The sequence below is a fragment of the Scardinius erythrophthalmus genome, assembly GCF_964197995.2.
Source record: "Scardinius erythrophthalmus genome assembly, chromosome: 8".
NCBI lineage: Eukaryota > Metazoa > Chordata > Actinopteri > Cypriniformes > Leuciscidae > Scardinius > Scardinius erythrophthalmus.
In genome coordinates this window covers 3,071,957-3,091,556 of record NC_138228.1, presented here as the reverse complement: position 1 = coordinate 3,091,556, position 19,600 = coordinate 3,071,957, and the positions used below count along the sequence as shown (strand labels likewise).

At 35.9% G+C, this 19,600-nt stretch overlaps 1 protein-coding gene across 2 annotated transcripts in view; it reads left to right on the top strand.

Annotated features, from left to right (window-relative positions):
- LOC308694903 (uncharacterized protein) overlaps positions 1-19,600 on the top strand; it is a 182,547-nt gene that overhangs the window by 147,863 nt on the left and 15,084 nt on the right. For both annotated transcript variants that reach the window (XM_081372713.1, XM_081372714.1), the window contains 12 exons: positions 7,111-7,284; positions 9,891-10,082; positions 10,230-10,400; positions 10,605-10,778; positions 10,946-11,116; positions 11,325-11,498; positions 11,880-12,053; positions 12,678-12,851; positions 12,999-13,169; positions 15,257-15,430; positions 15,591-15,764; positions 18,540-18,710. In XM_081372713.1, the coding sequence (XP_081228839.1) occupies positions 7,111-7,284; positions 9,891-10,082; positions 10,230-10,400; positions 10,605-10,778; positions 10,946-11,116; positions 11,325-11,498; positions 11,880-12,053; positions 12,678-12,851; positions 12,999-13,169; positions 15,257-15,430; positions 15,591-15,764; positions 18,540-18,710 (2,094 nt within the window). The remainder of the gene's footprint in view (positions 1-7,110; positions 7,285-9,890; positions 10,083-10,229; positions 10,401-10,604; positions 10,779-10,945; positions 11,117-11,324; positions 11,499-11,879; positions 12,054-12,677; positions 12,852-12,998; positions 13,170-15,256; positions 15,431-15,590; positions 15,765-18,539; positions 18,711-19,600) is intronic.

The following is a 19,600-nucleotide window of genomic DNA, read 5'->3' as shown; positions in this document are numbered from 1 at the left end:
AAAAAAATGGAAGAATACTCATTGTTTTAATCACACACTTTAGAGTCCTATACTCATTAACTATTAGCTTCGAGTTTTGCCTCAATAAACTCCTAATTACTTCTTATTAACAGTTAGTAAGGTAGTTGTAGTAGCATTTAAGTTTAGATATGGATAGGATTATGGGATGTAGAATGAGATCATGCAGAATAATATGTGCTTTATAAATACTAATAAACAGACAATATCCTAGTAATATGCAAATAGTAATTAGCTATTAGTTAATAATGAGAACTGGATACTAAACGACCCTGAACTAAGTGTTACCATTTTTTTTCCGTAACAGTGGTGTTATCTCTAACAAAAACTAAAATGAAAACTTAAAGGATTTTTGTTACTGGTAAGAAAAAAATACACAATTTGAAAAAACTAAAATAACTCAATTAAACTGAAAAATATTTTATGACTTTAAAAGTAGACACAAAAATGCCACAAATTAAGTTTAAAGTTAAGTCAAATTTTGTATAGTTTAGTTTTTATAAACAATATATGATATCAAACATGAATACACAAAAGTGTGTTTAAAGGTACAATATGTAAGAATTTTAAGTATCTAAATATCCAAAAACCACTTGCACAGTGTTATATATTTATTTCAATTGTGTGCTTACATTATCCTAAATGTTTCCAAGAACTTGTAAATTCAAAGAAATTCACAATTTTAAATAGTGCCCATCCCTTGTAACTCGTCGCCTGTCAATGACGTAATATCCGTGTTATCCATGGTTACCACTCGTACTGCCATAGTAACCATGGCGATAGACGTGGACACCTGCGTTACATCTAGCGGCACGCTCACGCTGTTGTTGTTTCGTTCAAACATTATGGACCATGGCAAGCAGACTTTGGGACAAAAGGAGAACTAAAACGAAGATCGATATCGGCATGGCGTTTTCGAGATGTCAAGAGCTAGCGTCCGTGACTAACTTAAACTTGGGAGAGCTTCACGAGTCACGACTTGACAGGGACGCCACTCTTGCTTGTACTTTATTAGACAGCTGAGCAAATGTTCATAAAAATAATCAATGTCATATAGCTTAACATGATGAAATGTTAGAATATGATCAGTATGTTATTCTAATGTTGATCAAGCTCACTGCTAGTCTTATACAGACAAACTAACACATAGAATAACATTATAACTTTCAACACATTCAAATGCAGTTTAATATGGTAGTGCGTTACCGCGCTGCGCTGCGTTACCTCACAAGTTTAATTAGTCAAATAAACTGACCTGTGTGAGTATTATTCAGTACTTGTGGGTAGTTTGGTAGAATGAAATGTCCTCATTCCTTTATATCCGCGGGACTCGCGTGTGGCGCCTATATCTGTCTCTCATTAGCAATCGTGCCCTGCTTCATACCACAGTCATGTTAAAAAACGTTAATGTATTCACTCATCCATAAACATTATTATATCCATCGGCATGACTACAAGTTCCCTGCTTATTCACTGTGTCATCAACCTACGCCTTTGTTATTGTAAGAGGTTAGCGACCCCTAGCGGTGAAAAAAAATTACATATTGTAGCTTTAATGTGGTACAGATCCTTCTTAATGATGTAGATATAGGTTAAATGCAACTTTATTATCAACCTGTTTCTCTTATTTTCTATACCCCTAATAAAATAACTATGGATGTCAATAAGGCAGAAAAATTTATATAAATTATATAGGTACAGTGGGGAAAATAATTATTTGATCCCCTGCTGATTTTGTCCACTTAAAAATAAATGAAGGGTCTATTATTTTAATGGTAGGTTTATTTTAACGGATAGAGACAGCATATCAACCAAAAAATCCAGAAAAAACACATTATATAAAGTTTATAAATTGATTTGCATTTCAGTAAGTGAAATAAGTATTTGATCTCCAAGCAAAACATGACTTAGTACTTGGTGGAGAAACCTTTGTTGGCAAGCACAGAGGTAAGACGTTTCTTGTAGTTGGTCATCAGGTTTGCACACATCTCAGGAGGGATTTTGGTCCACTCCTCTTTACAGATGCTCTCAAAATCCTTAAAGTTTCTTGGCTGTCGCTTGGCAACTCAATGGTTCGGGTTCCTCCACAGATTTTCTATACGATTAAAGTCTGTAGACTGGCTAGGCCCCTTCAAGACCTTAATGTGCTTCTTCTTGAGCCACTCCTTTGTTTCCTTGGAGGTATGTTTTGGGTCATTGTCATGCTGGAAGACCCATCCACGACCCATCTTCAGTGTTCTGGCTGAAGGACGGTACATGGCCCTGTCCATCGGCCCCTCAATACAGTGAAGTCGTCCTGTACCTTTACCACAGAAACAGCCCTAAAGCATGATGTTTCCATCTCCGTGCTTGACTGTAGGGATGGTGTTCTTGGGGCCATAGTCAGCATTTCTCTTCCTCCAAACACAGCGAGTTGAGTTGATGCCAAAGAGCTAAATTTTGGTCTCATCTGACCACAGCACTTTCTCCCAAGCCTTCTCTGAATCATTAGATGTTTATTGGCAAACTTCAGATGGGCTTGAACATGTGCCTTCTTGAGCAGGGAGACTGAAGGATTTCAATCCGTTGCCAATGGTTACCAATGGTTTGCCTGGTAACTGTACTCCCAACTGCCTTGAGATCATTAACAAACTCCTCCCATGTAGTTCTGGGCTGATCCCTCACCTTTCTCATGATCATCCTTACCTCATGAGGCGAGATCTTGCATGGATCTACAGACCGAGCGCAATTTGATTTTTCATTTTGTATTTCTTCCATTTCCGAATAATCACACCAACAAAAGTCTCCTTCTCACCAAGCTTCTTGCTGATGGTCTTGTAGCCCATTCCAGCCTTGTACAGGTCTACAGACTGGTCCCTTACATTTGACAGCTCTTTGGTCTTGCCCATGGTGGTGGAGAGGTTGGAATGGAAGATACAGATTCTGTGGACAGGTGTCCACTGCGCTAGTAGTACTTTCTTAAAGTGACAGGACTAATCTGTGTTTCACATGGGCACATAACCAATTTGTGGGAGGCAGAATTCTTGCTGGTTGGTTGGAGATCAAATACTTACTTCACTCGATCAAATGCTAATCAATTTACAACCTTTATATAATGTGTTTTTCTGGATTTTTGCTTGATATTCTGTCTCTATCCGTTAAAATAAACCTACCATAAAAATTATAGACCCTTCATTTCTTTGTAAGTGGGCGAACTTACAAAATCAGCAGGGGATCAAATAATTACTTCCCCCACTGTAAACGTGTTAACTGTGTTACATGTAACAGCCTTAATAAAATTTCATTATCTGTTAATATATTAACCATAAAGTGCTAAAACAAAATGTACTGGGAAGTGGGAAGTAGATGTACAAGTGTACGGTAATGAACATGCACATAATTGTTGTTGTGGGCACTTCAAAATATTTGCAACTTTATTAAAGAGAGTTTCTGTATTATAAATTTAGATTTTTAGAATACATTTTTAGAATTATCTGGTTAAAATTTGCTGCATTAAAAAGGCATGCTCACTCTGATGTAAACAACCCCAACACGGAGGAGAAGCATAAATGAATGAAGAAGATGGGCTGAATGAATAAGCAAATTCACTTTCTGACAGTGGATTACGCTGAACAGCACCCCCGTAAACAAAACTCTGCTTTTTGTTTGACATCTTCCTGACACAGAGAAGGAAGACAAAACAGTATTTAAATGTTTTAAATGTTTAATACTGTCACATGTCTACTGGGTAGAAAACTTCAAAACTCAAAAAACTAAAACAGACAATTTGTAAATATTGTATTTGATGAACATTTCGGTAACACTTTATAATAACTGCCCGCTATTAATCATTAGTTAAGCATTAGTAAACAGTTAATTCATCATTTATAAAACATTAATAGACATTAATAAGCAGTTTATAAATACAGTTATAAATGCTTTATTCTTGAATTATAAGCATATCTATAATGTGTTTAATAATTGTATTTTCATAATTTATTAATGGTCAATTTATCATTTCTAAATGAAGTATTGCATTATTTACGAACCAGTTATTTAGGAGTTGTCAGTGCTTCATAAGATCACTTAGAAAGTGTATGTAAATGATTAATAAACTGTTTAAATACATATTATTATTCAGACATATAGTAATAGTTACTTAGTGTGTTAATAAATGCTTTATTAACATGCATTTCTACTGTAATTCAGGGTTAATTCAGGGAGTTATAAAGCATTTAGTAGTGGTCTGTTAACTGTGTTTGTGAGCTCATCTTAAGTGAGGACTAGTTATGCCTCGTAAAGCATTTACAAAGATGTTAAATACTTTTATGTTCTGTATCACTGTGTGTGTTTGTTTCATTTTTCTGTTTAGAAGATCAAAGAGTCTTTAAATCTCCTTTATAAATGCTTTACAAAGCATAACTAGTCCTCACTTTAGATGAGCTCACAGAAATAGTTAACTGACCACTACTAAATGCTTTATAACTAGGGTAAACGTACCTATTAAGCTCACCAAAATCTACATTGAGACATTTTTAGTGCACAAGATATTGGTTTTAGTACAAGAAGTTATTTTAAAATAAAATATTAATCTCTCACACTATAATATTTCATTTTATTTTAAATGACAAAAGTATTTCAATTAAGATGTTCATCATTAAATATAAAAAGTCTGGCTGTGCTTAATGGGTACGTTTTGTACCCTTTAAGCACACCCCTGTTCCCAATAAGCTCACAACAAGTTTTATTAAAAATTCTTGTTTATTTTAAACAACCTTTTTAAGGAATAATTGAAAAAAGTTTTATTTGAAGGTATAGAGTCAATCACAAAAAAACAGAACACTAAAATCAAGCAACAAGGCATTCAATTTGATCAGGTAGCCTATCCTATTCATAGTGACGTGTCATTCAAACTCATTGCAACATCTAGACTAGTCCACGTTCAGCTATGTAACCCATATTGAAAAATCAAATAACAAAACAAACCAATGAGCTCCTTAAAGGGATACTCCACTTTTTTTGGAAATAGGCTCATTTTACAACTCCCCCAGAGTTAAACAGTTGAGTTTTAACGTTTTCGAATCCATTCAGCCGATCTCCGGGTCTGCCGGTACCACTTTTAGCATAGCTTAGCATAATGAATTGAACCGGACAAGACCATTAGCATCTCTCTCAAAAAAATGACCAAAGAGTTTCGATATTTTTCCTATTTAAAACTCGACCCTTCTGTAGTTACATCGTGTAATAAGACCGACGGAAAATGTAAAGTTTCAATTTTCTAGGCTGATATGGCTAGGAACTATACTCTCAAAATCGCACCTTTTCATTTTCCGTCCGTCTTAGTACACGATGTAACTACAGAAGAGTCGAGTTTTAAATAGGAAAAATATCGAAACTCTTTGGTCATTTTTTTGAGAGAGATGCTAATGGTCTTGTCCGGTTCAATTCATTATGCTAAGCTATGCTAAAAGTGGTACCGCCAGACCCGGAGATCGGCTGAATGGATTCGAAAACGGTAAAACTCAACTGTTTAACTCTGGGGGAGTTGTAAAATGAGCCTATTTCCAAAAAAAGTGGAGTATCCCTTTAACTCTCTGGGTCAGAGCTTTCCTGTCTACTCCAAACTTCTTGGACAGATACGACAGGTTTCTGATGGCTCCTTCTTTGTATGACATGCCTCTTTCATCTTTGGGCATACACTATAGTTTCGTCTAGCTTTTGTCATCTTAAGACTGTGAAAATAAGTTTATTAATCATTTTTTTGAAGATTAACATAGTGACAACCATCAGTTAATATTTAAATTCTGATTATTAAGTATTTACATAGACGTTTAATGTGGGTGAGCTTAAAGGGAGCACACACTGTGCTTAATTGGAGCAAAAACATTTTTTAATTAATAAATATTAAATTAAAATTTAAAGGAAAATATTTAGCTAAATTAATAATCTAGGTAATGTATTAAGTTTATACCAATTTTAATATGAACAACTATTATAGACAATATCTATGAAATTATGCTTTTTCTAATTGATGTCACACTGAAGCTGTGTGATTGTCATAGTAGTGCACCCTTTAAGCTCACCTAACAATAATATGAATTCTTTAAAAATTACAGCAGTTTAAAACCACAGACTATCAATAAAATGTAAAATTATAATATTATGGATTTAAAAGTGCAAGCCATTAATTCCTGTGAAGTAATATATTAATGTAGCACACAATCTTATACAGCTAGTAAGCTAGCTATGTTTGTAGCATCTGGGCTATGTTGCTAAAACTATCTTTTAGATCTAACTGTAATTATTTCCCACATCCAGGTTCCAGGTTATAATATTCAAAAGTCTAAACATTAATCTCTTAATTTTGCAATAAGAAGATGTACTTCTTCAAAATAAATGTTTAAACATATAAAAAATGCACATCTGAGGGGCTCCTCTTCTGGTGAAAGTTTTCAGACAGCTTTGAAAATAGCCGCCAGACAGTGTGAACACATGGACACACATATCTCAGTGTGCAATGGTCTGATTGGTTTAAAATTACAGGAGGTAAATAGTAACAAACACATCAATTGGTTAATACATCAAATAGGATAATACATTGCTGTTTCTTTTTATAATCTGAGCTCCAAGATGGTAGTGTGCTTAATGGGTACTTGAGCTTAATAGGTACGTTTACCCTACTTGTATTTACTACATTTTCTTACACTTTCTAAGTGATCTTATTAATCAATGACAACACCTAGTTTGTAAATAATGATAAATAATGTAACTGGTTTGTAAATAATGCAATACTTCATTTAGAAATGATAAATTGATCATTAATAAAGTATGACAATACAATTATTAAACATATTATAGATATGCTTATAAATCAAGAATAAAGCATTTATAACTGTATTTATAAACTGCTTATTAATGTCTATTAATGCTTTATAAATGATGAATTAACAGTTTAGTAATGCTTAACTAATGATTAATAGCGTGCAGTTATTGCAAAGTGTTACCAACATTTCTACGTGCACTGATCATTCTGATTCAGCTTAAGTTATAATTCATCTGATAATTTAATTTGAAACACAATGTTACATTTAATTCAAGTTTCATGTTTTGTAGACTTTCAAACTGCAGTATCACAGAAGAAGGTTATAAAGCTCTGGCTTCAGCTCTGAGATCAAACCCTTCACACCTGATAGAGCTGGATCTCAGAGGAAATGATCCTGGACAATCAGGAGTGAAGGAGCTCTATGATGTACAACAGAGTTGGTGGAATCAGCTGACAACACTGTGGTGAGTGTTATTAAGACAATAAAATGCAATAGTTTTTAGCTGGAAGAGAATTAAACCGTCAAAAAGAAATTTATAAAAGCTTTGAAATGACTAAAGGACCTTTAAAATATTATAAAAAAGAAATCTTTATATGGCAGGTAATATCAATGTACTTCCTCTATCTTCAGCAGTGGTATAGTCGGGGCCATACGCACATATACAATATATACTTTTTTCGTATTACGACTTCTAAGGATTAATATTTGCATGTAAAAGTCCATAAGCTGTTGTAATTTAAGCTGCCCCTTTAACTGTGTGTCCAAAACCATGGTTTTGCTACTAAAACTATAGTTTAATTATGGTATTGTTGTGTTTATACAAATGGTAATCAGTACCCCAAAAAACAGTTAAAGGAGAACTCCGGTCAATTTTAACATTGAGCTCATTTTTTTGTACATTTGGAGTGCTGTCAATACAGAGAACAACGACAAAAATCGGTGTTGCCTACACCGAGTTATTCTATTTTTAAAATTTGCACCCTATTTACTTCAATGGGGCAAGTATTAAACCTGCTTTTAGCCTCTTAACATCCTTGATGTGTCATTACAAGTGCACAGCCAATGTGAGTGATTCTTTCTGAGTGAACACGAGTGAATCTGACTGCAGTAGATGTGAAAGATATGTATAAAAATTGTTATTTAAGCCAGCGCAAATACCTGTGTTTACATCCTGTTTTCGGGTTGAAGTCCAAAGTAGTCGATTGCCGAGTTCACGCGCGTGATCATAGGTAACTAAACCTATGCGCGTGAACTCGGCAATCGACTACTTTGGGCTTCAACCGAAAACAGGATGTAAACACAGGTATTTGCGCTGGCTTAAATAACATAATTTTTATACATATCTTTTACATCTACTGCAGTCAGATTCACTCGTGTTGAAGGAATCACTCACATTGGCTGTGCACTTGTAATGACACATCAAGGATGTTAAGAGGCTAAAAGCAGGTTTAATACTTGCCCCATTGAAGTCAACAGGGTGCAAATTTTAAAAATAGAATAACTCGGTGTAGGCAACACCGATTTTTGTCGTTGTTCTCTGTATTGACAGCACTCCAAATGTACAAAAAAATGAGCTCAATGTTAAAATTGACCGGAGTTCTCCTTTAAGTTTCGAAAGGGAAACTGTCTCAGACTCCCGTCAGTTCCACTCGATGCTTTGAGTGCACCTCTCTCTCTCTGCATTAAAAATGACATAAGGAAATATGGTGGTGAGTGAAGACACTCTGATGCATTGCCAGATAAAATGAATAAAAAAATAAAAAATATATTAGGAAAAGCAGAATAGAAAGCACACCCCAAGTGGTACTGCGGCCATGATGTAAAACGTCTCGGTTACGTTTGTAACCCTCGTTCCCTGAAGGAGGGAACGGAAGCGTCACTTTGGTGACAGACGAATAGGAATCTCACTATTTTGAGTGTAACTAGAACGAGCCTATGCACATTGGCATGCGTTAATTGAAATCAGCTGCTCTGCCTTGCAGCGTGGGTATATAATGAGCAACAGGTGCATCGCATCTTCAGGTTTTTGCACTGGAAAACAAAGCCGCATCCTTCCCGGAAGGAGTTATGTGGCGATATACATATGGAAGTTACTAGGGTGATTACAACCTCGTAAGAGATGGGTTCTCCCAAGAGAAAGACACAGGCTTCCATTTAGGAGCAACCTAGGAAAAGTACACATATGGGATCCCCTCAGGGCCACACATATGGCACCCAGCCTTGACCCGGTTCTCAAGTTTACAGCGGAATATAGTCCTGGCACCAGACACTCTGCACGCCCGGCTGCCATGGGTGATGGGACTCAACAGGGTCTCTGCCCATAGGGACTGTCAGGAGCAATTTTGGGGCAGCATGCCAACATTGAGCATTGAGTACCTCTCGGTACCCCTACCCGTTTGAGGTGAGAACACAGGAGGATACTGGCTGTACACGTAGACTATAGAATCTAGAGAATGTGTTGAGTGTCGCTCAGCCCGCAGCACTACAAATATCTTTCAGCGAGGCGCCATGTGCCAGCACCAGCTCGCATCCTGAGCGAGCAAGGCACGCCTTGTGCTTGGTAAGCCAAGGTAATGGCATCAACTATCCAGTGGGCCATCCTCTGCTTGGAGACAGCCTTTCCCCTCTGCTGGCCAGACCAAGAGCTGGTCTGAGTTCTGAAGGCTTTATGTTCTGTCCACGTACAGTCACATAACGTGGATGGGACAGAGCAAAGCCAGGGCTGGGTCTGTCTCCTCCAGGAGTCGTGATGTTCAGAAATAGCCGCAGCCCACTGGTTGAGAATCACTGATATAGTGTATTTTCACACTTAATGTAATTCTAAAGCAACATTTTAATTATAGTCATATACAATTGTAATGCAGACAACAAACCTAATGCGGAACGTTTTGCATGCAGACTTGCTACTTGAGAAATAATCTGTCGACCAATTTTTAGAATGCACTGTATTTTTAGTTGTAATTATTTATTTTAATTTAACATATGTTACCAATGAACAACAACATGAAAACACTTTTTTTAATGGTGGTTGAGGCAGGGTACAGAATAGTAAACCACTTTTTTTGTTAGGACTACAAGACTGGTCTTCAAGTTTTTGGGTCCTGCTGCAGAGGAAGCCTGTCAATATGTGAAAGGAATTGTGGGTGAAAACCCGTTACTCCTGAGAGAGCTGAATCTGAGTGAACGTGAACTAGGAGACACAGGAGTGAATCAGATCGCTGCTCTACTGAAGGATAAACACTGTAAACTCAACAAACTGATGTGAGTATTGTGTTCATATGTTATTGTAGATGTTAAGTATGTTATTGAAATCAGGTGACCAAAACACTGTAATATTCAGAGATCATTTGATGTGGGAATCAAGTACTTTGTGTTTGTAATTTCTCCCTCTTCTGTTCATCATTTTAGGCTGCGTAAGTGTGGTCTAACAGAGGAAAGCTGTTCAGCTCTCGCTACAGTCCTGAGATCAAACTCCAGTCTAAAAGAGCTTGACATCAGCAACAATAATCTGCAGGATTCAGGAGTGAAGAAACTCCAGAACGAAATTGAAAATACAAACTGCACACTGGAGAGACTCAGGTGAGTTCAATGAACCATTGTTTGTTTTAAAAATTAAAGTTAAGTTACTGTAGTGAATTAAAGAAACAGGAAAAAACATGCCTCTGTCAAATTATTTTCTTTACTTATAAGAGAAAAGGCATTTGATGATTTTTATGTTATAATTGTATTATTAAAGTGATATTAATTGTATACATTTTTATTTTTTAAATCTCTTTTCTGTAGACTTTCAGACTGCAGTATCACAGAAGGAGGTTATAAAGCTCTGGCTTCAGCTCTGAGATCAAACCCTTCACACCTGATAGAGCTGGATCTCAGAGGAAATGATCCTGGACAATCAGGAGTGAAGGAGCTCAGTGATTTACTACAGGATCAGAAGTGTCAACTCAAGACACTGAGGTGAGACGTGATCAAATAATATAACATAAATTATTTGCGGGTGAATTATTCATAGAATCATTATTTTACTAATACAAAATGAACCATTTCACACACATTTTCTTATGTTATTTTTCCTTAGATCAAGTTTAAGAATTTATTTGAATTCTTCATCTTCTTGTCTGCAGGTTTTTGAGTCCTGAGACAGATAAAGCCTGTCAGTATGTGAGTGGAATTGTGGGTAAAAACCCGTTACTCCTGAGAGAACTGAATCTGAGTGGACGTAAACTAGGAGACACACAAGTGAATCAGATCGCTGCTCTACTGCAGGATAAACACTGTAAACTCAAAACACTGATGTGAGTATATTACATTGTTTTATACTTTACAAAATAAAATGTATATTACATTTTAAAGTCTAATAAAAGACTGTCATTGTTCTTTAAAGTTTTTGAGGATTGAGATTAGTTGATCTATCAAATAAATGTATCCTTCTGTTAGTGTATTGTGAATTGTGGCTGAAATAAACTGAAGAATGTTTCCTGTCTTTGTTTTCTCTCTCTTCAGGCTGAATAATAACAGTATTACAGCAGAAGGTTGTGCTGCTCTGACTTCAGCGTTTAATTCAAACCCTTCAAACCTGATAGAGCTGGATCTGAGTGAGAATAAACTCGGAAACTCTGGAATAAAGAAGATCTGTGTTCTGTTGGAAAATCCTGAATGCATATTGGAGAAAATTAAGTGTGTATTTTCATTTATCTCCATTTCTGCATGATAATGTACTTTTCTGTGTGTGTAAATGTCCATTTAATTGAAAATACCATTTTTGTACATTGCTATGTTTCATTGAAATTATAATATTCAAATTATGTTATTTTATATGGCAGATGTTATATTAAGACATCTTTTGCTTATCTGTGGGTCAGATTTTTGCTAATATTGAAATAAAAATATTGGTAAATTTTCACACCAAATTTTCAAATTGCCAAGCATTTGGCAATGCTTTTTATAATAATTATTATAATTATTAGTTTTTTTATGATTTAAATAAAGTCATCTCACTTTATACACGTTTTGCTTAGTGTAGATCATTAAGTGCTTAACAGCTTCTTTCATACACAGACTCTCAGACTGCAGTATCACAGAAGGAGGTTATAAAGCTCTGGCTTCAGCTCTGAGATCAAACCCTTCACACCTGATAGAGCTGGATCTCAGAGGAAATGATCCTGGACAATCAGGAGTGAAGGAGCTCAGTGATTTACTACAGGATAAACGCTGTAAATTAAAGACCATCAGGTGATAAACGAGACAATTATCATAACTATGATTTTAACCAGATATTACACAACACTATACATTAATACTACACTGGACTAGAGGTGCAAAATATATCAGTGGCCGAGATATTATTGGCTGATCACTGGGACAACAGAAGTATTTCCATTAATAAGTAGTTTTGTTATATTTGTGTTCAGCATATCATTTCTGATAATGATTCAGTGTATTTGTCTGGCGGTGTCATGTGTGTTTGGACAAATTATCATATCACATTATCATTTTCTGTTAGTATTAGTTTTTGGCATGTTTTAGTTTTGATCAGCTACTGTAATTATAGATATTCTGTTTAATATGTTCTGTTTATGTGTAAAGAAGTAATAAGTGAAAACAATGAAAATACATTTCTGTATTTTCTCTTAATGGTGTTTGCTTATACATGAAAATGTCATATTGTTTGTTTGCGTTCTGCATGTTTATGTATATTTTATGGTTATTACATCCTGTAAATTTCATTTTGGTTTAATTAACTGATACAAATGCTTGTAGTAAATCATTCTACTCTGTTTAGTGACTCATTCAGGATGAAGCTGCAAAAGGCATAAAATTGGAATATTATCTGATTTGTAATTCTACTTCCTGTAGGTTTCTGAAAAGTGTTGCTGCACAGGAAGCGTGTGACTATCTCACTAAAGTTCTGTGTAAAAGTCCATTATTACTGACAGAACTGGATCTGAGTGAAGATAAATTAGGAGATCTGGATGGAGGGAAGCTCTCTGCTCTTTTGATGGACTCTCATAGTAAAGTGGAGAAAATGACGTGAGTCAACAATTTATACATTATAACTTCTCTGTTTATTCATTATAAAAGACTGTCAGGCACTTGTGTGAGCAGATATGAAGAGCTGTTGATCTGATGTGTGTTGAATATGTACTGAATAATAAATGATGGTGTTTCTGTGTTCAGGCTGAATAATTGTGAGCAGACAGAGAAAAGCTGTTCAGTTCTAGCTACTGTTCTCTCCTCTAAAACCATCCTGAAAGAGCTGAACCTGAACAACAGCCGTCTGCTGGACTCTGGAGTCAAAGAGATCTGTAAGGGACTGAAGAATCCTGTGTGTGAGCTGAAGATACTCAAGTGAGTATATTTCACCATCAGCTTTCAACACCACAACACTTGCTTATCAGTTATATATATCTGAGTCCACTCACCTTCAGAAGTGAGGAAAAATCTAAGAATAGTTTTTTAATTTTGTTTTGTAATTATAAAATAGGAACAAATAAATAGAAAACGTTGGCACAATACAATAGAATGAAAAGACAAGTGAAACAAACACGGCTTTATGTTTTTCAGGTGCTAATGATTACAACTAAAGTTACAAAAGTTATGGAGTCAAGAGCAGGGAAGGGTTTTTCTCTTTGTCTTTTGTTCTTTGATTAAAATGATAGCAGGTTTATTAGGCTGCTGTCACTTAAAGGGGTGGTTGAATATGATTTGACTTTTCTAACTTTAGTTAGTGTGTAATGTTGCTGTTTGAGCATAAACAACATCTGCAAAGTTACAACGCTCAAAGTTCAAAGCAAAGGGAGATATTTGCTTTTAAAGAAATCACTTTTTAAGGACTACAACGGCTGGTAGAGACTACACAACATTCCTCCCGGGTTAGTGACATCACCAACCCTAGAATTTACATAAACCCGCCCCCGGGAACGTGATTTATAGATTATCATTACAGAATATGCTAATCAATGACAAGAAGATAGTTAACTCCACATCAGCAATATAAATTCTAGGGCTGGGTAAAAAATATCGATTTCTCGATTTTAATCGATTCTCATTTGTACGAAACAATATCGATTCCTAAATCCCAAGAATCGATTAGTCATCCTGTTTTCAGTTGATTGATGAATGGAACATTGTTGCGCGCATCCCATAAAATAAATCGCAATAATATTTGTGCTTTGATATTATTGATATGAAACGAAGTCTCAGATTTCAAATTACGCCCATTTTCTTACGAAATTCAAAAACATAATTACCGTTTTGGCGCTGTTGCGTGAGATCGCTCTGGCGCAGCTCTAGAGAAGCAGTAGCGCGGAGCGCACATGATCTTCTCTTCCGCCTTAATAATATCCGTTACAGCGCGAGATAAACATGAATGAGCATCTGAAAGTGTGTTAAAAGATAGAGTACAACTTATCGAAGTCCGTATCATGTCACATGGAATCGCTCAATCAGTGTTTTTCAACCGTGGAAAGACGTCAGTAAACAATGTCATGTAACGTCACATTTACCTCAGAAAAAACATCCAGTGACCATAAACTCGTTAGTCAGCTAGAAAAATGTACTCTAGATAGGACCATTTTGTTAAATATATGCACCATATTACATATTCATTATCATTTTTTTATGTTCTTCAATATTTAATGCATGTTTGAATAAATCTGGAAAGTTTTTTATGACAGCCACCATTTAAATTGTTATATAATTTCATATAACTTTATAATTATAAAATAAATAAGTGTATTTTAAGTGTTTGTATAGCCTACAAATCAGTTAATTTTTACCTTCAATATTATAGTAGGCTAATGAAGCCTATAGGCTACAACTGACTCCCATAGTTTAATAGATTAGAGATTTGTTTTCCTTGAGAAAATTTGCAATGTATTGTACCTGATATCCAAAATAATCGATATTGAATCGAATCGAATCGTAATCGAAATCGAATCGAATTGTAAGCTTGTGAATCGAAATCGAATCGAATTGTGAAATTTGTATCAATACCCAGCCCTAATAAATTCATCAACTTACCAGAAATTATTCTAATAATTCAGAAATGCCCTGTTGCTTCTACATGTTGTCACTTCTTCTTGAGTCTCTCCATCATTGTCTGACTCTGGGTTGATTATAAAACGCTAAAGGTTTTAGAAATTTTCAGTGCATGTCTGTGTGAGGTAATCAAAGCTGCTAAGAACGAGCTGTTGTACCTCTGCCCTCTATGCCGGGAGCAGCAGAGTGTGCACATACACACTCTGGGGACATCAGAAATTATTTTACATCTTGTGAAAAGGACTTTATACCACCCCTTTAAGACTGAATACTAATCCAATATACTGTTACACAACATGCCTTTTTTCTCAACTATTTACAGTTCAAAACTGACTGTATTTACAGCAGTGTTCATTTTAGTTCTAGTGTTCATTCTAAGATTTCATGTTTTCTAGACTCTCAGACTGCAGTATCACAGAAGGAGGTTATAAAGCTCTGGCTTCAGCTCTGAGATCAAACCCTTCACACCTGATAGAGCTGGATCTCAGAGGAAATGATCCTGGACAATCAGGAGTGAAGGAGCTCTTTAATGTACAAAATAATTATTGCCATTCACTGACAACACTGAGGTGAGTGTTTTCTACAAATTAAACGGCAATAGTTTTAAGATTTTATCTGAAAGTGAATTAAACCATGAAACTATATTTCTGCACTTACTTGCATCAATAATCTTTTACCACATCTGTGCCATGTAGTTGTGAAATGTCAATGTACTGTCTTTGTTTCTAGGATATTACAAAGCTCTGATGCAGATGAAGCCTTTCAGTATGTGAGAGGAATTGTGGGTACAAATCCGTTATTCCAGAGTGAGCTGAATCTGAGTGAACGTAAACTAGGAGACACACGAGTGAATCAGATCGCTGCTCTACTGCAGGATAAACACTGTGAAATCAACACACTGATGTGAGTATTGTTATTTATTGTAAATTATTATTTTTTATATATAAATTTATTTATTTTTATTTTGTCCGATCTCTATTCCGGACCTGCGAAAAACAGCTTGTGTAAAACATGCACAATTTGTATACGTTAACACAGGCAGACGCTGAATACAGACGGATAGAAATTGTAGTTTGTATGGTTAATATTAATGTAATTGTCAGCGCAGGTTTAAAAAAAAAAAAAAAAAAGGTAATTCTGCCCTTCTGGCCCTTAACCTAAAATTAGTTTGAAACCTTTCTTTAAGGGCTTTTGCACCCGGGTAGTTATAGGAACTCAGTTATAGGAACTAGTCACCAGGGCGGTCCCCTGAGAATAAATATTCCCCTGGGGTAATATAGCATGAACACCACCAGTTGGAACTCAGTGATGTAAGCTTGCCGTAAGTATATGTAAACTGTGTTTACACATCTTTTAAAAATATTGAGTGTCTGTGTTTCTCATGTATTCAGCCAGTCAGCGTACACTTACGTCACTATAGTACCTATAGTGCTGGTTTAGACCCTACTCTGAAGTAGGAGCTCATTTAGTTCCCCTTAAAAGGAGTTCCTATAAGTAAAATCATTTCTAGTTCCTGCAATGCAAACACACCAAAAAGAAAGTACTTCTGCCAATCCACCTTTTTCCTGAATTGTTCCTTCCATTTTTTTCTAGTCAAATTAGCGTACTTTCCGAGCTGATAATGTAACATTAAACCCTATTAAATTTGTTTAAAAAAGCACATGGCTGCATGGCGCCATCATTTTACAGTGTCGCAATGACCCTCTTTTGTCAGCACCTCACCCGTCAAAGTTTAATGTGTGTTTATACCATGGTCTGGGTGAATACTCGATTCTGATTGGCTGCAGGGTGTCCGTTAAAAAGTGATAGAGGACACCTAGTAAAAGAGATCTGGTGAAACTGACTGTTTACTGTTCGAAATTAATAAATAAATGCGGTGGCTACATCAGCTGCAACAGGCAGTAAACTGAAGGGTTCTACGGGCTGAGCGGACTATATCCGAAACCAAGTTATTGTTAGTAAAAACTTTAGATTTCGATTGTAAAACTAATTAAAATATGAACTAATGTTTTAAAAATGTGTTATTTAGCAAGTGACCATGGTATAAGCGGGTTAATGCCCTTCGAGGTGTCCACTGTCAGGTATTAATGGACGGTTCGCTGCGCGTCGGACGGTTCACGCCTCGCCGTCGTCCATTAATACCTGACAGTGGACACCTCGTCGGGCATTAACCCTTACATAAATGACACCAAGCTGCCGAAGTTAGCTTCATTGAAAACAGATGGCCACTCATAGAATGGGTTCCTAATGTAAGACTTGAGAAATTAGAAAATGCTGGGCAGTCTGTTTGAGGAACAACCACTCCCTGAGAAGACAAAGGACCTTTCTGGAAATTAACATTTGAACTCTCTCTTCTGAAATTAGCATCACCATTTGAGACGCAAGTCTCAACTAGGCATTCACCCACAAATCTATATGGTTTAATGTGAACAATTATCAGTAATTGTTCATAACAGTCACATAACAGTCTTGGACTTAACAGTCATCATTTACTCCCGTTGTTACTCGAGGATGGATCAGTACCAACTGTTCATGATCAATCTTACAGTCTCTGGAGTGATAGGCCTAATGTACTGATCATGGCAGTAATGAAAGTGAGAGCGCGCACTTTATGACAGCTCATCGAGTCGTTTTACGGATATAAAGTTTACCAGTTTATTAAGTACCCACTGAAAAGGTGTATATATTTTTTTACTGTTAGTTGTAACAAGTGTTTGGTGTACTTTGCTGTGTTTCTTGATGATAATGAAATGGAGAGAGAGAGAGTTTATGGATAAGACTTCAATGCACACTTCTTATACTGTGTTCATTCAGCTCTTACAGTGATTTTCTGGAGTAAAACTGTGGTTTGCTACAACAGGCTTGTATTAATAGTGGATAAAAGCAGATGACAAATACATTATAACTGTTATTAAACTAAACTATACCTGTTCTATATCCATACAGCATTCTCTGTCTCTGTGGGCATTATTGTCCGACTCCGGGTCGAAATGAACGGCGTTACTGAGAGTTTCTGTTTTGATAAAATCATTCCGTGAGAGATGACTGCTCCGCCCCCTGTGCCGTGCAGCAGCAGCTCATTTGCATTTAAAGGGACACACCCAAAAAGTGACAATTTAAACATGCTGTAAAAATGATCTGTGGGGTATTTTGAGCTATAACTTCACATACACACATCAGAGACTTATTTTACATCTTGTGATAAGGGGCATAATAGGTGGCCTTTAAGATGTTTTGTGAATACGGTCCCAGATCTCTCTTATTGAAAATGTATGGCTCATCATGAAAAGGAGAATCAGAGAACAACAACCATGGACTGTTTAGTAGCTAAAGTCTTGTAACAAGCGAGATTAGGCAAAAATTCCACTTGCAAAACTGTAATTCCCAAATAGTTAAAAAGTTTGTTTAAAAGAAAAGATGATGTTACACAGTGGTAAACATGCCTCAGTCCCAACTCTTTTAGCGTGTGATGCAGCCGTCACATTTTTTATTTCAAAACACAATTAAGTTGGTCTGTAAAAACATTGGAAATATTTTCTGTGTACTTAAAGGTCAGTTAAATAAAGGTTAAAGGAAAGTAACAAATCACAGACTGTTGATTTTATTGCATTTTACAAAATGTACCAACTTCTCTGGAAATGTGTTTGTAAAATCTCCCTCTTCTGTTCATCATTTTAGGCTGCGTAAGTGTGGTCTAACAGAGGAAAGCTGTTCAGCTCTCGCTACAGTCCTGAGATCAAACTCCAGTCTGAAAGAGCTTGACATCAGCAACAATAATCTGCAGGATTCAGGAGTGAAGAAACTCCAGAACGGATTAGAAAATATAAACTGCACACTGAAGAAACTCAGGTGAGTTCAATGAACTATTGTTTGATTGCGCTTAACTTTAATGTTTTTTATAGTAGTTTATGTTTTAACAGCAGTGTTGGGGAAGCTACTCTGAATCTATAGTTTGACAAGCTACAAGCTGCTCAAAAGTTAAAGTAAAGTTAAAGTAAAGTTACATTCAAGCTTGTAGCTACTCTACAAGTTTCTATTCAAAAGTAGCTAGCTACATTGAACCTTTTTTTTATAATGATATTGTTACAAATAACTGAATATTTGTTAATGAAGAATGTTATAAGTAAAATATTTGGGGGGTTTATGTGGTTTAACATGTTGTAATGCAATTATGGTTTCAATGAGTAGGGTGAATTCAGGTTAACTGGGACAATTTTTCCCAGTCATTTCAATGGCAAAAAGTGTCCCAATCGTTTGATTTTGTAAACTATCCAAAACACACAAAAAATATAGCCTATGTCACAAACTTCCTGTCAAAGTGCAGAATTGCTAATGTAACATCAATACAAGAACAAAATGAATGCAAACTGGATACACAGGAGTAATCAAAAATGCAGGTTAAACTCACAGCACATGCGGTAGGCTATTTACTGAAAAGAGCCGCTCTGAGACACAAATCATAAACTGCTCGCGCTTTGCTTGAAATCCCACCGCAACCATCCTTTGGCCAAGTAATAAGTGCACTACTATAGTATATTGCAATTTTATTTCAGTTCGATTTGTGATCTTTTAGGTTCATTACAAAACTAACGGGACAGATTAATCTATGGTGGTTCATTATTGTGATTTAGAGTGCAATAAAGCAGGATAAGTTGTACATTTAAAAAGCTATTATTCACCTTCCATATGTGCTTTAAGTCTTTAATGTAGACTGCATTTTAATATTTGGTTTGCATAAA